The sequence below is a fragment of the Pan paniscus genome, chromosome 5 (assembly GCF_029289425.2).
Source record: "Pan paniscus chromosome 5, NHGRI_mPanPan1-v2.0_pri, whole genome shotgun sequence".
NCBI lineage: Eukaryota > Metazoa > Chordata > Mammalia > Primates > Hominidae > Pan > Pan paniscus.
The window spans coordinates 32,404,597-32,426,149 of NC_073254.2; the positions used below are offsets into that span (position 1 = coordinate 32,404,597).

The 21,553-nt window shown below is 45.3% G+C and overlaps 1 protein-coding gene across 9 annotated transcripts in view; it reads right to left on the reverse strand.

The window, feature by feature from the left end:
• Window positions 1-399: 399 nt before the first annotated feature.
• Window positions 400-21,553, reverse strand: part of KIF13A (kinesin family member 13A) — a 243,532-nt gene continuing 222,378 nt past the window's right edge. For 4 of the 9 annotated variants that reach the window (XM_034961513.4, XM_034961510.4, XM_034961509.4 and 1 more), the window contains 2 exons: window positions 20,674-21,465; window positions 15,788-17,417 (listed from right to left, as the gene is read on the reverse strand). In XM_034961513.4, coding sequence (XP_034817404.1) covers window positions 17,397-17,417; window positions 20,674-21,465 — 813 coding nt within the window. In that variant the 3' untranslated portion in view covers window positions 15,788-17,396. Of the gene's footprint in view, window positions 1,150-15,787; window positions 17,418-20,213; window positions 21,466-21,553 lie in introns of those variants that run through there. The other 5 variants (XM_034961512.4, XM_034961511.4, XM_034961508.4 and 2 more) reach the window with 2 other exon arrangements.

Below are 21,553 nucleotides of genomic sequence, written 5' to 3' on the forward strand. Positions count from 1 at the left end.
AATCCCAGTGAATGATCTTATGATCTTATACATCCCCTGGATTAGGCAACTTTCCTTGGGGTCACTGATCTGTGGCACAGAGAGAAAAAATTGCCTCAGTTCCTATCAACTGATTTACAACTGTTTCGGAACGATGCCTAATTTGAGAGTGCACATATTCATTTCTATCTTGATTTTATGCTTTCATTAATTGACTGATGAGAAGACATTGTATTGTTGCATTTTTGGGACCTTTCCTTCTATTAACTAATTCACTCTTTAATTAAAATGAGCAAACTGGTAGCATAAACTAAGTTAAACCCACACCAGCTATTTTTAAACTTGAAAACATTAAAATGTGACATACATCTAAGAACTTTTCATATGCAAAAACCCTGTACTTAATTTTGGGCAAAGAAAGGTTAGTGAAGTATGGAAGAGGAACTGAGTTTAATTGGTTAAGCTAAACATGAAAACAACTGCAATGGAAAATAAACTTTTGAGAGGAAATCCAAATACTGAAGAAAAATGAAGAGGGAAAGCTATTTTGAGTAGTTGGCTTTTTAGCTAGGCCTTGAAGGATGAGGAGGATCTTGGCTTAGGAGGGAGAGCATTCAGACTGCTGGAAAAGCATGAGTTTTTGAGATCTATATAAGCATAGTTTGGATTTTTTTTTTTTTTTTTGAAGAGATAGGGTCTTGTTCTGTCACCCCAGCTGGAGCTGGAGCGCAGTGCTGTGATCATAGCTCACTGTAGCTGTGACCTCCTAGGCTCAAATGATCCTTTGCAGCACACCCTTGCAAAGTGTTAAGTGGGTCCGGAATTGGTGGGTTCGTTGGTCTCACTGCCTTCAAGAATGAAGCTGAGGACCCCCTGCAGTGATTGTTACAGCTCTTAAGGTGGCACGTCTGGAGTTTGTTCCTTCTGATGTTTGGATGTGTTTGGAGGTTCTTCCTTCTGGTGGGTTTGTGGTCTCGCTGGCTCAGGAGTGAAGCTGCAGACCTTCACAGTGCGTGTTACAGCTCTTAAGGTAGCGTGTCTGAAGTTATTCGTTCATTCCCGGTGGGCTCGTGGTCTCACTGTCTCCAAGAGTGAGGCTGCAGACCTTCATGGTGAGTGTTATGGCTCATAAAAAGCAGTGCGGCTCCAAAGGGTGAGCAACAGCAACATCTATCACAGAAAGCAAAAGAACAAAGCTTCCACAGGATGGAAAAGGACCCCAGGACTTGCCACTGCTGGCTCGGGCAGCCTGCTTTTATTCTCTTATCGGGCCCCACTCACATCCTGCTGATTGGTAGAGCCCAGTGGTCTGTTTTGACAGGGCGCTGATTGGTGCGTTTACAATCCCTGAGCTAGACACAAAGGTTCTCTAGGTCCCCACCAGATTAGCTAGATACAGAGTGTGGACACAAAGGTTCTCCAAGACCCCACCAGATTAGCTAGATACAGAGTGTCGATTGGTGCACTCACAAACCCTGAGCTAGACACAGGGTGCTGATTGGTGTGGTTACAAACCTTGGGCTAGATACAGAGTGCGGATTGGTGTATTTACAATCCCTGAGCTAGACATGAAGGTTCTCCAAGGCCCCACCAGAGCAGCTAGATACAGAGTGTCGATTGGTGCATTCACAAACCCCGAGCTAGACACAGGGTGCTGATTGGTGTGTTTACAAACCTTGAGCTAGATACAGAGTGCCGATTGGTGTATTTACAATCCCTGAGCTAGACATAAAGGTTCTCCACGTCCCCACCAGACTCAGGAGCCCAGCTGGCTTCACCCAGTGGATCCCGCACCAGAGCTGCAGGTGGAGCTGCCTGCCAGTACCGCGCCCTGCGCTCGCACTCCTCAGCCCTTGGGTGGTCGATGGACTGGGCACTGTAGAGCAGGGGGTGGCACTCGTAGGGGAGGCTCGGCCGCGCAGGAGCTCACGGAGGGGGTGGGAGGCTCAGGCATGGCGGGCTGCAGGTCCCGAGCTCTGCCCCGTGGGAAGGCAGTTAAGGCTCGGCGAGAAATCGAGCGCAGCGCCGGTGGGCTGGCACTGCTGGGGGATCCAGTACACCCTCCGTAGCCGCTGGCCCGGGTGCTAAGTCACTCATTGCCCCGGGCCGGCAGAGCTGGCCGGCTGCTCCGAGTGTGGGGCCCGCCAAGCCCGCGCCCACCCGGAACTCCAGCTGGTCCGCAAGCGCCGCACGCAGCCCTGGTTCCCGCTCGCGCCTCTCCCTCCACACCTCCCTGCAAGCTGAGGGAGCCGGCTCCGCCCTCTGCCAGCCCAGAAAGGGGCTCCCACAGTGCAGCGGTGGGGTGAAGGGCTCAAGTGCCGCCAAAGTGGGAGCCCAGGCAGAGGAGGCGCCGAGAGCGAGTGAGGGCTGTGAGGACTGCCAGCACGCTGTCACCTCTCATTAGGATTACAGGCATGAGCCCATTAAAGATATTAAAGGCTGGGTGTGGTAACTCACGCCTGTAATCCCTGCACTTTGGGAGGTAGAAGTGGGTGCATCACTTGAGCCTAGGAGTTCAAGACCAGCCTGGGCAACATGATGAAACTCTGTCTCTACAAAAAATACAAAAATTAGCTGGGCATGGTGGCATGGGCCTATGGTCTCAGCTACTCGGTAGGCTGAGGTGGCAGGATTACTTAAGCCCAGAAGGTCAAGATTGCAGTGAGCCACGATCATGCCACTGTACTCTAGCCTGTGCAAGAGAGTGGGACCCTGTCTAAAAAAAAAATAATAAAATAAAGATCTTAAAGTAGTACAGTGAGTCTGGAGAGAGGGTATGATCAGTAAGAAGCAGGCCCAAAAAGGTAGCTTGGAGTCAAATCAAGCTGGACTTAGCATGGTTTAATGGAACTAGAGCTTGCTTTTTTTTTTTTTTTTTTTTTGAGGCAGAGTCTCGCTCTGTCACCCAGGCTGGAGTGCAGTGGCACAATGTCAGCTCACTGCAACCTCCGCCTCTCGGGTTCAAACGATTCTCCTGCCTCAGCCTCCTGAGTGGCTTGCATTATAGGCATCTGCCACCATGCCCAGCTAATTTTTTGTATTTTTAGTAGAAATGGGATTTCACCATGTTGGCCAGGTTGGTCTTGAACTCCTGATCTCAAGTGATCTGCCTGCCTTGGCCTCCTAAAGTGCTGGGATTACAAGTGTGAGCCACCCCGCCCTGCCTAGAGCTTGCCTTTGAAGTCAGATAGACTTATGGCCTGGTGCTGCCACTCACCTACTGTCTGACTTTGAGCAATTTTCTCAAACTTCTTTTCTTCATTTATAAAATGGATATGAAAATGTTTATCTTACAAATTGTTCCAATTTGTAAGATGAGATAATGCATGTAAAAGACATTCTACATAGTAGACATATATGCAGAATGGGAAAAGTGAGAGGTTAGAGGCAGGGAGATTAGGTTTCGAAACTGATAATAAAGTTGGCTATTGATGAAAATGAATCATAACATATAATCAAGCTGTGCCAGGACTGGGCAAGTTGGCTCAGGCCTGTAATCCCAGCACTTTAGGAGGCCAAGGCAGGTGGATCATGAGGTCAGGAGTTCGAGACCAGCCTGGCCAATATGATGAAATCCTGTCTCTACTAAAAATACAAAAATTAGTCGGGTGTGGCGGTGCGCGCCTGTTGTCCCAGCTACTCGGGAGGTTGAAGGAGGAGAATCGTTTGAACACGGGAGGTGGAGGTTACAGTGAGCCGAGATCATGCCACTGCACTCCAGCCTGGGTGACAGAGCGAGACTTTGCCTCAAAAAAAAAAAAAAAAAAAAAAAAAAAGCTGTGTCTGGTTTGTTTTTCCTGCATAGTAAGGAAGAAGGAGGAAGAAGTCAAAGAACAGGTGAATTGAAACAATATAGGGGTAGAAAGTATCTCTGAGAGAAAAGCTACTTACCTTTACTGAGCACTTGTCCAAAACATCAATTATCTTGCCATTCAAAGATGTTCTTTCTCCTGCATTCCTAATATCAGCTAATGCCATTAGTCCCAACACCCTAAGCTAGTATTCATCCCCCATATTTCAGCAGTCACTATAAAACATATCTCTAATATGTCACTTCCATTCTGCCTTCATCAAGCCAATTCAAACCCATATCTTCTAGGTTACTGTGAGAGCTTTTTTTTTTAATTTTTATTTCTAAAATTATGTATGTTTGAGACAGGGTCTTGCTCTCTCACTCAGGCTGGAGTGCAGTAGCACAATCTCACTGCAGCTCACTGCAGCCTCAGCCTCCTGGGCTCAAGTGATCCTCCCACCTCAGCGAGACTTCGTCTCAAAAAACAAACAAACACAAGAAGACCCCAAATGGTTTTAACTCATTTAACACACACACACACACACACACACGAGACTAAACTTCACAGTTAATTTCTTAGGTTTTTTTTTTTTGAGATGGAGTCTAGCTCTGTCGCCTAGGCTGGGGTGCAGTGGTGTGACCTTGGCTCACTGCAACCTCTGCCTCCAGGGTTAAAGCAATTCTCTGCCTCAGCCTCCTGAGTAGCTGGGATTCCAGGCACCCACCACCACGCCTGGCTAATTTTTGTATTTCTGGTAGAGATGGGGTTTTACCATCTTGGCCAGTCTGGTCTTGAACTCCTGACCTTGTGATCCACCTGCTTCAGCCTCCCAAAGTGCTAGGATTACAGGCATGAGCCACTGCGCCCGGCCAATTTCTTAGTTTTTACCTAATTCCCTTTTTCTGTTCCAGGATCCCATGTAGGCTGTCACACTACATTTAATTGTCCTGTCTTCTTAGGCTCCTCCTGGCTGTGATGGTATCTCAGACTTTACTTGATTTTGATGTCTGACATGTTTGAGGAGTTTCCTAAGGTGTATTGTAAGCCTGATGTTTTTCTCATAATTAGACTGGGGTTATGGGTTTGGGGAGGAAAATCACATTGGTGAAGTGCCATTTGTATCACATGGTGTCAATGGTACATACTGTCTACATGACTTATCACTGTTGATGTTGACTTTGATCACCTGAAGTCGTGTTTGTCAAGTTTCTCTACTACAAAGTTACATTTTCCCTTTTCCATACTTTTTAGAAGGAAGTCACTGTGCGGCACACCTCACGCTTTATGAGTGAGGAGTGATGCTCCCTTTCATATTATATTTTTACTTTTTTTTTTTTTTGAGATGGAGTCTTGCTCTGTCGCCCAGGCTGGAGTGCGGTGGCGCAATCTCGGCTCACTGCAAGCTCCGCCTCCCGGGTTCACGCCATTCTCCTGCGTCAGCCTCCTGAGTAGCTGGACTACAGGCGCCCGCCACCACGCCTGGCTAATTTGTTTTGTATTTTTAGTAGAGACGGGGTTTCACTGTGTTAGTCAGGATGGTCTTGATCTCCTGACCTTGTGATCCGCCCACCTCGGCCTCCCAAAGTGCTGGGATTACAGGCGTGAGCCACCACGCCCGGCTATTTTTTTTTCTTTAGACGGAGCCTTGCTCTTCTTCAGGCTGGAGTGCAATGGTGCAATCTCAGCTAACTGCAACCTCCGCCTCCTGGGTTCAAGCCATTCTCCTGCCTCAGCCTCCCGAGTAGCTGGGATTACAGGCACGTACCACCATGCCTGGCTAATTTTTGTATTTTTAGTAGAGACGGTTTCACCATGTTGGCCAGGCTGGTCTCAAACTCCTGACCTCAGGTGATTCGCCCGCCTTGGTCTCCCAAAGTGCTGGGATTACAGGCATGAGCCACCGCACCCAGCCTTTACTACATTTTAGAATAAGCTTATTTTCTCAAGTGTGTGTGTGTGTGTGTGTTTTAAAGAATGATCTTACCTGGCCGGGCGCAGTGGCTCACGCCTGTAATCCCAGCGCTTTGGGAGGCCGAGGCGGGTGGATCACTTGAGCCCAGGAGTTGAAGACTAACCTGGCCAACATGGTGAAACCCTGTGTCTACTAAAAATACAAAAAATTAGCCTGGCATGGTGACACACGTCTGTAATCCCAGCTACTTGGGAGGCTGAGGCATGAGAATCGCTTGAACACAAGAGGTGGAGGTTATAGTGAGGCAAGATCATGCCACTGCACTCCAGCCCGGGCAACAGAGTGAAGCTGTGTCTCAAAAAAAAGAATGATCTTTCCTGTCTATATACTGAATCTGTGACAGGGATGCCCCAATCTTTAGTCAAGAGCTACATTTTATCACCTTAAAGGCTGGAGATCACCAGATAAGGGGGAAACAAACAGCAAAGTATCAGAGCTGCCCAGAAAGGAGGAATGCCACTCCTGCAGTTTTTCCTTTTCTGCAGAAAATTCAAAACTAAGTCAAGTATAACTGTGGCAGCCACTATACAGTTCTATGCAGTTCTTCTGAACAAGATTTTGAGACTGACTTTTTTTTTTTTTGAGACAGAGTCTCGCTCTGTCACCCAGGCTGGAGTGCAGTGGCGTGATCCTGGCTCACTGCAATCTCCGCCTCCTGGGTTCAAGCGATTCTTCTGCTTCTGCCTCCCGAGAAGCTGGGACTACAGGCGCCCATCACCACGCCTGGCTAATTTTTGTATTTTTTTTTTTTTTTTTTTGAGACGGAGTCTCGCTCTGTCGCCCAGGCTGGAGGGCAGTGGCGCAATCTCAGCTCACTACAAGCTCTGCTTCCCGGGTTCACGCCATTCTCCTGCTTCAGCCTCCCAAGTACCTGGGACTACAGGTGCCCACAACCATGCCCAGCTAATTTTTTGTATTTTTACTGGAGACAGGATTTCACCATGTTAGCCAGGATGGTCTCGATCTCCTGACCTCGTGATCCCCCGCCTCGGCCTTCCAAAGTGCTGGGATTACAGGCGTGAGCCACCGCGCCTGGCTTATTTATTTATTTATTTATTTTGAGGCAGAGTCTCACTCTGTTGCCAGGCTGGAGTGCAGTGACGCAATGTCAGCTCACTGCAACCTTCGACTCCCGGGTTCAAGTGCTTCTCCTGCCTTAGCCTCCCGAGTAGCTGGGACTACAGGCTTGTGCCACCAAGCCCAGCTAGTTTTTTTGTATTTTTAGTAGAGATGGGGTTTCACCACGTTGGCCAGGATGGTCTCAATCTCCTAACTTCATGATCCGCCCGCCTTGGCCTCCCAAAGTGCTGGGATTACAGGTGTGAGCTACACGCCCCGCCTAAGTTTTCTATCTTTAGTAGAGATGGGGTTTCAAAATGTTAGCCAGGCTTGTCTTGAACTCCTGACCTCAATGATCCACCCACCTCGGCCTCCCAAAGTGCTGGGATTACAGGCATGAGCCACCGCGCCCGGCTGAGACTGACAGATTCTTATGCAGACAGTTTTCCGGGATTTGAAGCCTAGTTCCTTCCCTTTCTGGTCTTTGTGATCTTTTTTTTTTTTTTTTTTTTTTTTGACAGTCTCACTCTGTTGCCCAGGCTGGAGTGCAGTGGCACGATCTAGGCTTACTGCAACCTCCACCTCCTGGGTTCAAGCGATTCTCCTGCCTCAGCCTCCTGAGTAGCTGGGATTACAGGCGTGTGCCACCACACTCAGCTAATTTTTGTTTTTTTCGTAGAGATGGGGTTTCACCATGTTGGCCAGGCTGGTTATGAACTCCTGATCTCGGCTTCCCAAAGTGCTGGGATTACAGGTGTGAGCCACCGCGCCTGGCCCTTTGTGATCTTCTGTTGTTGTTTTTTGAGATGGAGTCTTGCTCTGTCACCTAGGCTGGAGTGCAGTGGCACAATCTCGGCTCACTGCAAGCCCTGCCCTCCGGGTTCATGCCATTCTCTCGCCTCAGCCTCCCAAGTAGCTGGGACTACAGGCGCTCGCCACCATGCCTGGCTAATTTTTTGTATTTTTTAGTAGAGATGGGGTTTCACCGTGTTAGCCAGGATGGTCTCGATCTCCTGACCTCATGATCTGTCCGCCTCAGCCTCCCAAAGTGCTGGGATTACAGGCGTGAACCACGGTGCCCGGCCTTGTTGTTGTTTTTTTGTAAGCTCATATTAAGTGATACTCTGTAATCCTGACAGATCCTTAACCCCTTTGAGACACAATTTCCGCATCTGTAAAATGGGGTTAATGACAGTATCTACCTCACAGGGCTGTTGGAATGATTATGTGAGCAATGCATATTAAATCCCTTACATTTAATAAATAGCAATGCAGTGGAAATATTTTTTATATATTTTTTGAGACAGAATCTTACTCTGCTGCCCAGGCTGGAGTGCAGTGGTACCATCTTGGCTCACAGCAACCTCTGCCTCCTGGGTTTAAGTGATTTTCTCACCTCAGCCTCCCGAGTAGCTGGGATTACAGGCGTGGGCCACCCCACCTGGCTAATTTTTGTGTTTTTAGTAGAGATAGGGTTTCATTATGTTGGCCAGGCTGGTCTCAAACTCCTGACCTCAAGTGATCCACCCACCTCCGCCTCCAAAGTGCTGGGATTACAGGCGTAAGTCACTGTGCCTGGCTTGAGACTTCATCTCTTAGGAAAAAAAAAAAAAAAAAATCAGGGCTGGGCATCGTGACACCTGTGATCCCAGCACTTTATGAGGTTGTGGCAGGAATACTGCTTGAGCCCAGGAGTTCAAGACAAGCCCGAGGAACATAGCGAGGCCTTATCTCTATTATGAAGAAAAGAAAAGAACAGAAAAAAAAAAAAAAAAGCTTGGAAGTCAGTATTTTGTTATAAGCCAGAGTGTAGAGAGTATGGCTCTGTGATCTAAGGGTAGTTCCTCTGAGACAAGAAGGGAAGGAGAAAGGAGAAATTAGGGAAGGGGAAGAGAAAAATGAGGCAGAGAGAATCAGGAGGTTGAGACTGGAGTAAGGATGCATCTTAGTCCATAAGAGGAGACCCAGTGCTCTACACCTTGGGCTGAGGTGAGGAGTTAGATATGAGCAACACTTTTTGAGGCTCAGATAGTTTGAGAGAGAAATTGAGACAGCATGGGCTGGTGCTTTGCTTCTTCCTATTGGCACCCTTCCAGTCTTGTTTTGACAGAATGGAAGGAATATATAGGCTCCAGAAAACATTCAGTTGGTCCTCTTTGAGGCATGGATGAGTTCCTGAAAGACCCATGAGTAATGCAAGAAGAAAGCTGAAATTTTTTGAGATGGAGTCTTGGTCTTGTCGCTCAGGCTGGAGTGCAATAGCGCAATCTTGGCTCACTGCAACCTCTGCCTCCCGGGTTCAAGTCATTCTCCTGCCTCAGCCTCCCGAGTAGCTGGAATTACAGGTGCCTACCATCACACCTGGCTAATTTTTTTTGTATTTTTAGTGGAGATGGGGTTCCATCATGTTGGCCAGGCTGGTCTTGAACTCCTGACCTCAGGTGATCCACCTACCTCGGCCTCCCAAATACTGGGGTAACAGGCACGAGCCACTGTGCCTGGCCAAGAAAGCTGAAAATTAAGAGTCACTGTGACTGTCCAGGTTCACGACAGCATAGGCACGGTACAGGGGTGCCATGGCAGGGGCTGTGTGCTGGACAGCCCAGAGCTGGAGCCAGGGGCAAGGGCAGCTGAGCCTCATAAGTACCAGTGCAAGGCAAGTGGGAAAAGCTATAAGCAGAGTTTGCCAGGCAATTGTCCTGCAGAAAGTTTCCTGGAGGACAGACCATTATTGACATCAGTGGTGAGTGAGGCCAGGACAGAAGTCTATGACCAAAAATTCTATGAGAAAACTTCTCCTCAACCAGGGTCAGCAGAAACTAGCAGAAGACGACAGATTACAGGTGCTACCCTGGCCAACAGGATAACAAAAGGAACCTTCCAGACCCATCCTTAGAAGCATGGGGCTCAGAGGACAGACTTCAAGAGGGGAAAAGGAGCTCTGAGGCTGAGTTTATATTGAATATTTACCTGCAAGAGCCTAAACAGGAAGAAACTGATCAGGAATCCTTTTCTACATATCTGTACCAGTTTTTGATAATTCGTGTATTTTTACATTTTATTTTTTGTTAGCTTGTTTTCCTTTTCAAACTCTTCTTTTAAATCCTTTTTATTTTTTAAGAGAAAACTTCTAAGTTTCATTAAATTTTTTAAATTTATTTTTTACAGAAAACTTTTAAGCTTCGTAAATCCCTTTACGTTTCTTTTTCCAGTTAGCCAGCTTTAGATTTAAAATTTCATTTTACAAGCTTCAAGAGCCTTGAACCCTTGCTTATTCTGAAACATTTGGATGTGTAACACATCTTAATAATAAAAAATCCGATCTTTCAATATCTTCAGCAAAAAAGCCTATCTTCATAAACTCCTTTTGTTGACAGTTTTATTCCTAAATCTAATTGTTAATATCTTGTGCCTTAATAAGTAAAGATGTGTCTGAATTTCCTATTTTGACCAAAGTCATAAAATATATTGGTATGCTTGTGTCTCTAATGAAGCAGATAAGCAGAGAATCAAATGAGAAAAATCCAACAAAAAATAGAGGCAGGCCAGATGTGGTGGCTCACGCCTGTAATCCTAGCATTTTGGGAAGCCAGGGCGGGAGGATCTCTTTGAGCTCAGGAATTCAACGTCAGAGATTCCTGAGAGCTCAAGAGGTCCTGAGATGGCAAGACTACGTCTTTATAAAAAATGAGAAAATTAGCTGGTTGTGGTGGCCCGTGCCTGTGGTTCCAGCTGCTAAAGAGGCTGAGGCAGGAGGATCACTTGAACCCAGGAGGCTGAGGCTGCAGTGAGCCTGATCACACCACTGCACTTCAGCCTGAGCAACGGAGTGCATTTGCCTCCACCAGGAATATCAGTACAGTTTGATTACTGACTATAAGTCACACATTCAGATAATCCTAGTATTTTGATTTTTTTCTTTATTACTATCTCCTTTGTCTTCCATGGGATGTGCCTTTCCTTTTGACTCTGCTCTTTATGAATAAAGGAGTTGGATTCCCAATTCACTCAGAGGTTTCAGTTAGCTTTGCTTTGCCCCATGGCTTCAGGTATATAACTTCATAATAGTTATGGTGGTTTTAAAATATGTCTACAAATCCTTTGACAGTCTTCTTCACAAAATGAAGAGCCTAGTTCCCCTCCCTTTCAGTGGGGGCTGGACTTAGTACCTCACTGCTGATGAACGGATTATGGTGGAAGTGAAGTGTGACTTGAGACCAGGTCATAAAAGCGGCACTGTGGCTTCTGTTTGCTGTCTTGGACCACTTGCTCTGGGGATGCCAACTGCCACATTGTGGGGACATTCAAGCACTATAGAGGGGTCTACAGAGCGAGGAAGTAGATCCACTCTAAAAGTGGATTCTCCCAGTCTCAGTTGAGCCTTCAGGTAACTGATAACTGTAACTCTGGCTGACATCTTTACATATTTTTTTTTTATTTTATGCATACACACAAACACACATACTTTTTCTTTTTAGCCCTTGGAGAAGAAAAGGAGAGCAAGAACTTACTCAATTACATTTTTTTTTTTTTTTTTTTTTGAGATGAATCTTGCTTTGTCACCCAGGCTGGAGTGCAATGGTGTGGTCTCAGCTCACTGCAACCTCCAGCTCCTGGGTTCAAGTGATTCTCCTGCCTCAGCCTCCCGAGCAGCTGGGATTACAGGCGCCCACGACCATGCCCAGCTAATTTTTTATACTTTTATTGTTTATTTTTTGAGACGTAGTCTCGCTCTGTCACCCAGGCTGGAGTGCAATGGCGCAATCTCAGCTCACTGCAACCTCTGCCTCCTGGGTTCAAGCAATTCTCCTGCCTCAGCCTCCTGAATAGTTGGGATTACAGGGCTGTGTCACCATGCCCAGCTAATTGTTGTATCTTTAGTAGAGATGGGGTTTCACTATGTTGGTCAGGCTGGTCTCGAACTCCTGACCTCAGGTGATTTGCCTGCCTGGGCCTCCCAAAATGCTGGGATTATAGGCATGAGCCACTGAGCCCAGCCTCAATTACATTTTCTTTCAATACTTTTTAATTACATGACCAGAAAGCGTTACTTTTAAAATAAGGCATAATCATGTAATTAGCTGTCTTTTTTTCAACATTATTCTAAAGCTTTTAAAATATTGTAATTTAAAAAATAATTATTGGCTGGGGCAGCATAATTTAGTAGAAGATAGTATCTTGTCCTTACTTAACCCTACAGGCTTTTTATTTTTTATTTTTTTTAGTGAGAAGAGTGGCATTATTTTACATTTTTGTAAATCTAATGTCTGACTTAATAGATGAAAGCTGGATTCCCAAAGCTGCTGTGCATTTAGTCTGTTAAAATATCACACGTGAGGTAGCCTCTGGAAAACTCCTGTCCATACTCATGAAAGAAATAGAGTGAAAAAGACAAATGATGTATTAGTATTATAAAAAGAGCTTTGACCTTGACTATCATTGAAAGTCTGAGGACCGCCCCCTCTCCAACCACACTTTGAGAACCGCTGCTCTTGTCTCATCTCCTCATTTTATTTAGAAGGACACGGACCTCGGAAATCCAAAATGACACAGCCTGTTAGTGGGAGGATACAGATTAGATGGTTTGTCTCACTTCTCTTGCTTAGGTTTTCAGTCAGATACTTGGGAAATATACCCTGATGGCCTGTCCTGTTCTCTGTAGCTGCAAAGACTGTTACAATATATTATCCCCGCAAAAATTTTAATAAAAAAGGAATCATCAGCAAACCTGATAAATTCTACAACAAGCATACTGTGTTTGAATTTGAATTATGACATTTGAATTAGGATCTCTATTTGAACTGAAACACTAAGGCAAATTCTATGGCGCCCTACTCCATGCAAGTTGTTAATGACAAACTGCACAGTAAATATCACAAACACGGAAATACCACAGTGTCTGCGTCTGAAATATAATTCAGTGACAGATTCCAAAAAAATTAAAAAACATTTAAAAAAAAATCTTATCTTCTATATCCTGCGGGACCAAAAATATTTTCTCATGTACTGGCTGAAAGGGTAGTGGGCATATTAAGAGACTGCAAATAGGCTGGCAATTGTAGGGAGCTTTTTAGATTAAATAGAGTTGTTCTGAGATGTAGATATTTTTCATTCTCTAACCAGACCTTATTTTTGCCTTTTTTAAAAAAAATCAAAGAATCTTCAGGCCGGGCACGGTGGCTCACGCCTGTAATCCCAGCACTTTGGGAGGCCAAGGCGGGCAGATCACAAGGTCAGGAGATCGAGACCATCCTGGCTAACATGGTGAAACCTTGTCTCTACTAAAAAATACAAAAATTAGCTGGGCATGGTGGTGGGCGCCTGTAGTCCCAGCTACTCAGGAGGCTGAGGCAGGAGAATGGCTTGAACCCAGGAGGCAGAGCTTGCAGTGAGCCGAGACCGGCCACTGCACTCCAGCCTGGGCGACAGAGTGAGACTCCGCCTCAAAAACAAAAAAAAAGAATCTTCATGGTCACCTAGCGATGATTTCCTTTGTATCCTATTAGATGTTACAAATCTTCTTTAAATGGATCGTAGCCTTGTTCCTTAAAGAACGTAGTGTCGGCCAGGCGTGGTGGCTCATGCCTGTAATCCCAGCACTTTGGGAGGCCAAGGTGGGTGGATCACCTGAGGTCAGGAGATCGAGACCAGCCTGGCCAACATGGTGAAACCCCGTCTCTACTGAAAATACAAAAATTAGCCGGGTGTGGTGGCGGGCACCTGTAATCCCAGCTACTAGGAAGGCTGAGGCAGGAGAATTGCTTGAACTCTGGGGGCAGAAGTTGCAGTGAGGCTGAGATTGCGCTGCTGCACTCCAGCCTACATGACAGAGTAAGACTTTGTCTCAAAAAAAAAAAAAAAAAAAAAAAAAAGGAATGTAGTGCCTAGAAAAGCTGGTCTAGCAGACGGCATTATTCCCAAGGAAGCTACTCCCAACTGTTGGTTTTTTTCAGGCTCTACATTCTTTGGTTTTGAATCATGTGGCATAATGGAAATTATATATATATATATATATATTTTTTTTTTTTTTTTTTTTTTTGAGATGGAGTCTCACACTGTTGCCCAGGCTGGAGTGCAGTGGCGTGATCTCGGCTCACTGCAACCTCCACCTCCCGGGTTTGAATGATTCTCCTGCCTCAGCCTCCTGAGCAGCTGGGACTATAGGCGTGCACCACCATGCCCGGGTAAGTTTTGTATTTTTAGCAGAGATGGGATTTCACCATGTTGGCCAGGCTGGTCCCGAACTCCTGACCTCAGGTGATCCACCTGCCTTGGCCTCCCAAAGCGCTGGGATTACAGACGTGAGTCACTGAGCCCGGCCAGAATTTATCTATTCTTAATGAAAGAACTCACAACCGAGGCAAAATGAACTTTTTAGGTAAGGAGCTGCTGCTTTTTTTTTTTTTTTTTTTTTTTGAGATGGAGTCTTGCTCTGTCGCCCAGACTGGAGTGCAGTGGCGTGATCTCGGCTCACTGCAAGCTCCACCTCCTGGGTTCACGCGATTCTCCTGCCTCAGCCTCCCCAGTAGCTGGGACTACAGGCACCGCCACCAAGCCCGGCTAATTTTTTTGTATTTTTAGTAGAGACGCGGTTTCACCGTGTTAGCCAGGATGGTCTCGATCTCCTGACCTCGTGATCCGCCCACCTCGGCCTCCCAAAGTGCTGGGATTACAGGCATGAGCCACGTCGCCCGGCCAGGAGCTGCTTCTTTTCTGGTTTCCCTTTGAGCAAATTCTTTCCAGTTCTCACCAAACCCCCAAAGGCCCCCAGGAAGGGAAACTGGCAGCTCCAAATGACCCTTTCCTCTCCCCAGGAGGACACAATGAGAATGCTGCAGCTGGCCCCCATGACTCCCACTCCTGTGCTAGCGGACGCAGTTCGAGCCGTAGCCCCAAAGGTATTTTTATAAACAGCTATTCTCCCCATAAGTCGGTGCCATAGAAACACAAGGTTATATTTTTGTTATGATAAAATGTGTGTCCAAAAACTATCAACAAATGTGCTGACACTGGCACTACTGTATCTTGGAAATAACTGTTAAACACATGCCTCTAACTCTCCAATAAAATATGAACTAAACCCAGTTTGTTCTTAGTCATAATGACAGATGACAATGTCACTGACCTGAATACCACTGGTCTCATACTAGCAAGAGGAATGATGATTTGTTCATTTTCTCTTGAACTATACATTTAGTTGTCATCTTTTATTTAAATATTAAATAGCTGCTTTCCACTTCCCAAACCCATTCTCTAAAATTCAAATAAGTTTTGGGATTTTTTTGGGTCCCTTCTCTCCTTTCCCATGGAACTCTATACAGGGCACCCTTCTGTCCAGAACAGGCTAGATCTAATTCTTTGTAACTTCAGAAAGGGTATTGTGAACAGCTGAGATTTTTCTGAAAAGATGCTGTAATAATTGTTTTTAAATAATATTTTTATAATAAGCTACTTTTAGCCACTATTTCACAGGTGGCAGGGTACTGCTGCTTGCTGTAAAGATTTAAGCATCGTGAACAGGTATAACACACCATGTCCTACCTGCTCCAGATAGCCCCCCTCCACCACGATGGGATTGGTCTGTCTGGAACTTGTGACACTCACCACACCCTTCTGTCCTCTGAAGGTGCCTAGTTTTCAAAAGGCCTGTCTGTCCATGACATGTCACCAGGCTGAACACAGAGACTGACAAGCGAAGTGTGGCCTGCATCCTGGCTTTGCTACAGCTCCATCAGTAACTTCTCTGCCTCAGTTTTCTACTTGTCAAACACTTAATGACCACAGTACCTATGGGTCTGTTGCTGTGAGGATTAAATGAGATAATGAATATCAAATGTTTAGAACAGTGCCTAATACACAGTTGACCCCTAATAAATGCTAGCTGATATTATTATTTTTAACACTGCAGAGACATGCACACATAGAAATATGGTAAGTTAGATTTGAAACTAAAGGCAGGGTTATTAAAGACAAACGATTAGTGTTTTAAAATCTGAATTACACAGTTTGTATTCTAAAACACATACACACACACACACAGAAATGTGAACCAATTAAACACAATAAAGTTGAAAGGGGATATAAATTACAGTTTTTCTTTTTTTAACAGACAATAGTAAAATACTACAGTCAGCTCACTATACACACAAATCATGAACAGCAGCTTTTCATTAAGGTTTCCAATATCTTACTCATTTACCAACTCGAAGAATTTAAAAGAAAAAAGGTACAGCAGGCTGTACGCATTCTCTCTCTCTTGCTCTCAAAACACATTTATAGCTGTACATCCAGACCGATTATACAGGCATCTACAGAATAGGTACAGAAAGGAATTTTGTAAAAATTTCCATACACATAATCCTTCAATGTCTCCATTTGTAGGAGAATTTTACAAATGAAGACACGACAGCAGGGTCATCTGTATTCGATCATCTCCTGCAAACATGGTAAAGGGTGAACCATTGAACTTCATAGCTCAGTCCATCTCCTCAGCATTTTCCAGAATCAAGCAAAATAACAACAGCAAAACCACACCACAGTGAAACCTACCAATCCAAAACAAAACCACACACACAGAAACACACAAAAATCAACACCTCCTACCCCACCCACCCCACCACGACTCCTGGCTGTCCTTGTGTTTTCTTACAGTAATACTGCTCTCTTCATTCCACCTGCCCAGCTGGGCTGAGCCACGGTCCAGGCAACTGTGGAGTCAGGACCCCAGTCATTGTCAACAGTTATAATACAATGTCAAGTCAGCAGGTGGAGGGGCAGGTGGAAGACCAAAGAATATAGCTGTGAGATTTCTCAGTGTGCTTATGAAACAAAGGACAGAGAACGGCAGCACGTGGCTTGGTAGCCAAGGGAATTATGGCACCAAACTTGCAGTCAAACATACATGTTCACACAAAAGAGTGGACAGCAAAAATGTTGTCTTATGTAAGTTCTTTGGTTATAAAGAACAGCATTCTATAACCTTTTCTGCAAAGAGGGATTTGCAAGCTCATTCTTAGGGAATAAAATATTTTTCATCTGCTCATGTATAAGAGATCGCCCAAGTTGCTTTGTAACGAAGTCCAGTACCTTATGATTTTCTACAAATCACCTTTATCTGCATTTTAGTGTGCAGCCTTGTCTGTCTCCAGACATACTATAGATACACATTTCATATACATAATATATATTATTTATAAAAAACAGATTAGAGCATTGACTCCAGATTCTACAGTAAGAACTGATTAAAATTGTACAAGAATAAAGTCTGTTGGAATCTGTAGAGGTTTCTATACAGTGGAGGTGTGTAGTAAGTGCAAAAAAAATACTGTCACTTAGTTAATCCAGGATTTTCAGTTCTCTTGCTTTCTGGAAAAAGCAGAGGCTGTTGATTCACCCAAGTGACAAAGTGCCGCTTCTCCCACTGGGGAGGGGAAAGGAGGTGGCCCAGGAAGTGCACGGCGTGGATTCTCCAGCTTCTGGTCTGAGGTCCAGCCAGGCGGCAGCATGTTTTAGAGATGGGGCTGGTGCTTGCCCAAGGTGACCAGGCGAACAAAGACGCCAAGCTGTGGCCTGAGGAGGGGTGCTTGCTGCTCTCACCGTGAGGTTGTGCCTCCCTGGAATGCAGAGGCTGGTGAGTTCATGCTTCTCATCCCCACCTCCCCACCCCACCCACAGCACCTACTCTCAGCCCAGTCCACACCCATCTTCCTGAAGGGACCCACAGGATTGGTTTTATTATGGAATCCAGTGCTGGAATCCACACTGTAAAAGCCCTGAGGTGATGTTTCAAGGAAAAGTAATGACAGCAACAACCAAAGTAAAAATTAAGAAAAAAAAGTGACTTCTGGATGTGCAGTCTAAGTCATTTCAGGGGTTTGAACAAAGTCAAACTTATGGTTCTCAGAAAAAATTTTAAACTGTCAAAACAACTTATTAAAACCAATGTAGCAGATACATTAAATCAAAAAAATTTTAAATTTTTGTAGAGACAGAGTCTCGTTATGTTGCCCACGATGATGTCAAACTCCTGGGCTCATGCGATCTTCCTGCCCTGGTGTCCCAAAGTGCTAGGACTACAGGCGTGAGCCACTATGCCTGGCCGCCAAAATTTTTTTTTTTCTGAGACAAGAGTTTAGCTCCTGTTGCCCAGGCTGGAATGCAATGGCACAATCTCAGCTCACTGCAACTTTCACCTCCCGGGTTCCAGCGATTCTCCTGCCTCAGCCTCCCGAGTAGCTGGGATTATAGTCATGTGCCACCACTGCCGGCTAATTTTGTGTTTTCAGTAGAGACAGGGTTTCTCCATGTTGGTCAGGCTGGTCTCAAACTTGTGACCTCAGGTGATCCGCCTGCCTCAGCCTCCCAAAGTGTTGGGATTACAGGTGTGAGCCACTGCGCTCCGCTAAAAACTCTTTAAAGGAGAAAAATCTCCATAATCCCATCATCTTGATATAACATGTTTGTAAATTTCACTTTAAACCATGATCTTTGGGAGGAACGCACTATTCTGGAAACTTTCCAATCCTTACCTTTTCCTGTTGGGTTCTAAATAATCTAGGCAATGAAAAAAGAAGGGGGTTGTTGCTCCTCTTCCCTCTTCTATGGGCAGTGCTTCCCACAGTATGGCCCTCAGATAACCTGTCTCCTATTACTCTATGGGGATGCGAGGGGATGGGGAGGAAGGAAGGGTTTGTGAATACCTTATTTCCCCTGCTGCACACTGTATAAAGCAAAATCTTAGGGCTGGATGGCAGTGACTCCTGGGAATTTGAATTTTTAAAAAATTTTAATTTTTAAAATTATTTAAACAGAGATAGGATCTTGCTCTGTTGTCCAGACTGGTCTTGAGCTCTTGGGCTCAAGTGATCTTCCCGCCTCAGCCTCCAGAATAGCTGGAACTACAGGTGCAAGCCACTAAGCCCAGGTGAATTTGAATTTTTTTTTTTTTTTTTGAGACGGAGTCTTGCTCTGTTGCCCAGGCTGGAGTGCAGTGGTGCAATCTTGGCTCACTGCAACCTCTGCCTCCCGGGTTCAGGTGATTCTCCTGCCTCAGCCTCCCGAGTAGCTGGGACTACAAGCATGTGCCACCATATCCGGCTAATTTTTGTATTTTTAGTAGAGATGGGGTTTCACCATTTAGCCAGGCTGGTCTCGAACTCCTGACATCTGGCAATCCCCCCGCCTCGGCCTTCCAAAATGCTGGGATTACAGGCATGAGCCACCATGGATATGAATTTTTAAGAGGCCTGCCACACCCTCCTTGCCCCTAGAGTTTGTAGCACCTTTAGGTTTGAGAAGCAAACCTAATCTTACAGTAAAGAATTAAAGAGTCTTTGACACTGGCCTTCTTGACGAACAAGGGTTGAAAAGCTGATGTATACCAGCTGTGTAGCTTCTGCTTTAATCCAGGTAAAGAAAGTTGAAGACCTAAACAAATGCATGTATTGCTTGCAAGAATGGTGGTGAGTGACTCTATCATTATTCTTATGTCGGGGAAGGAAGTCTTTTTCTTGTCAGAGATGACTGTTTAGGTTTTGGCAGTTCAGTAATGAGTATGCTGTATAAATGACCATACATTGAAATTTTAAGGGCTGTTATGAAAAGCAGGGGCAAAAGCCACATCACTGGAGTAACTTGCTCACAAAACAAAGGGATAGAGTAGCAGCATGATTATTTTACTTTTACCAAGCCTCTTTCTAGCTCTGTCAGTTCTTTATTTTGCTAAGCCATGACTCTCCCATGCCTTTTACAGCAAGTTGGGGGACCAAACAAATGAATGTGAATGGGAATAAATGGTGGTACTTCAGAGCAGAATGCTCAGAAGCAGAACATCTCTTATTTATGTAATTTGTGATTTTCCTTAGTAATAGTGGCAAAAACTCATTTTGTTCCCATATGAAAATTAACCAATATTGGTCAGGCACAGTGGCTCATGCCTATAATCCCAACACTTTGGGAGGCCAAGGGGGATGGATCACCTGAGGTCAGAAGTTTGAGACCAGCCTGGCCAACATGGTGAAAATATAAAAAAATTAGCCAGATGTGCTGGCACGTGCCTGTAGTCCCAGCTACACGGGAGGCTGAGGCAGGAGGATCACGTGAGCCAGGGAGGTGGAGGCTGCAATGAGCCAAGATCGTGTCACTGCACTGCAGCCTGGGTGACAGAGTGAGAGCCACACTCCATCTCAAAAAAAAAAAAAAAAAAAAAAAAAAGAAAATTAACCAGTATTATAAACTAACCTGAGTTACTTCCAAAGTCCAAACTTCAACTGCTGCTGGAATTTGCCTATACCGCCCCAAAGCACTTTTTCACCTACGGGCACCAAACGACTGTCTATTTGCAATTCTATGATATATATGTTTTTCTCTCCACACTTTACCATTTCTGAAATTGGGGTGTCTTACAACTGTTGATATGATAGAGTTTAATTGGCAGTATTTTTTCTTAATGATACATAAAATAATGGTTCATATAATAATCAAAGGAATCACAGATTTGATGAAATATGGTAGATGCTACCAGAACACTTTGGGAAAACTGGTAACTAAACATCCCAGGGAATGAATATGAGATTGATCCTTATCCATCTGAACACTTCATTCAACACCAACACATGTGCCAGGTAAAAAAATCCACTGGTCTTATAATTTCACAATTGCGTTCTAGTTCCCAAAACAGACTTGCTCTCCGACAGAGACAGCTGTGCAGGAAGTGAGCCTGCTTCTCTGTGGGCTCATCTTTGCTGTCAGAAACAACTGGATGAATCTTTCCTACCAAGTTGTTGCGGTGAAGGGCCTCTGGGGTTGACATACAGTTAGACATACTCATTGACAGCACAGAACCCAAAAGGCTGCCTCTGGAATTATTACCTGGTCATTCTCTAACTTGGAATGCAGCTGGCTGGGGTGGTGGAGCCCATCGGAGACAGTCTTGCCGCCTGTTTTATTTGGTAGGCTCCTCCTACTGGAAAGCTCTCCAGCAGAAGAATCTGTCAAACCATCAAAATCTTTTCCCTCCGACACTCCCATAAATTCTGTGAAAGAATGGTCTTCAAGGATGTTGGTGGTGTGTTCTACCGTCACCTCCCTGGGGCAGAATCCCCTGGCTGGCTGGCTAATTTTGCTGGGGCAGGCATCTAGTTCTGAACATGAGCCAGTTCTGCACAGTGATTTGGAGTTTTTCTCAGGGATGCTCTGGGATGATGGGCTCCCTTTGGCTAAGGCACTGTTTTCCTTGAGTGGCACCACAATTATCTTGTCCTTTACCAAGCCTTTTTCGACTTCTGTCAACTCTTTGTTTGAGGACGGCCTGAAATCATGCACAAGCGATGGTGTGGAGTGCTCGGTGGAGTCTGCATCCTTCGTATGAATGGCCAGCTGGTCTGAGCTGTCACTAGAAGGGACCACCATGTCAGACAGGGTGGCATTGGAGGCACTGTGGGAAAAGTAGCCACTGGTAATACTGCTGGTGGTAGGGCTACGGGACACTTCTTTCTCCAAGACCCGTGAGTTTGACAGATCTACTTTAGAGGAAAACCATTCCCTGTTCTCCAAGCTGGCATTGTAAACACTGAAGTCAGCAAACTCCACAGGTACATAAGGCTGTGAACTTATTAGCTTCCTGTTAATAGCTTCCAGCTCATTTTCTTCCTCCTCAGAGTCCTATAGAGGTGAAGCAAAAGTCAGTCATTAGCTCCTTGTAGCAACTGTACTGTTGAGACAAGTTTTAAATACTTGGCTGTTAAAGGCA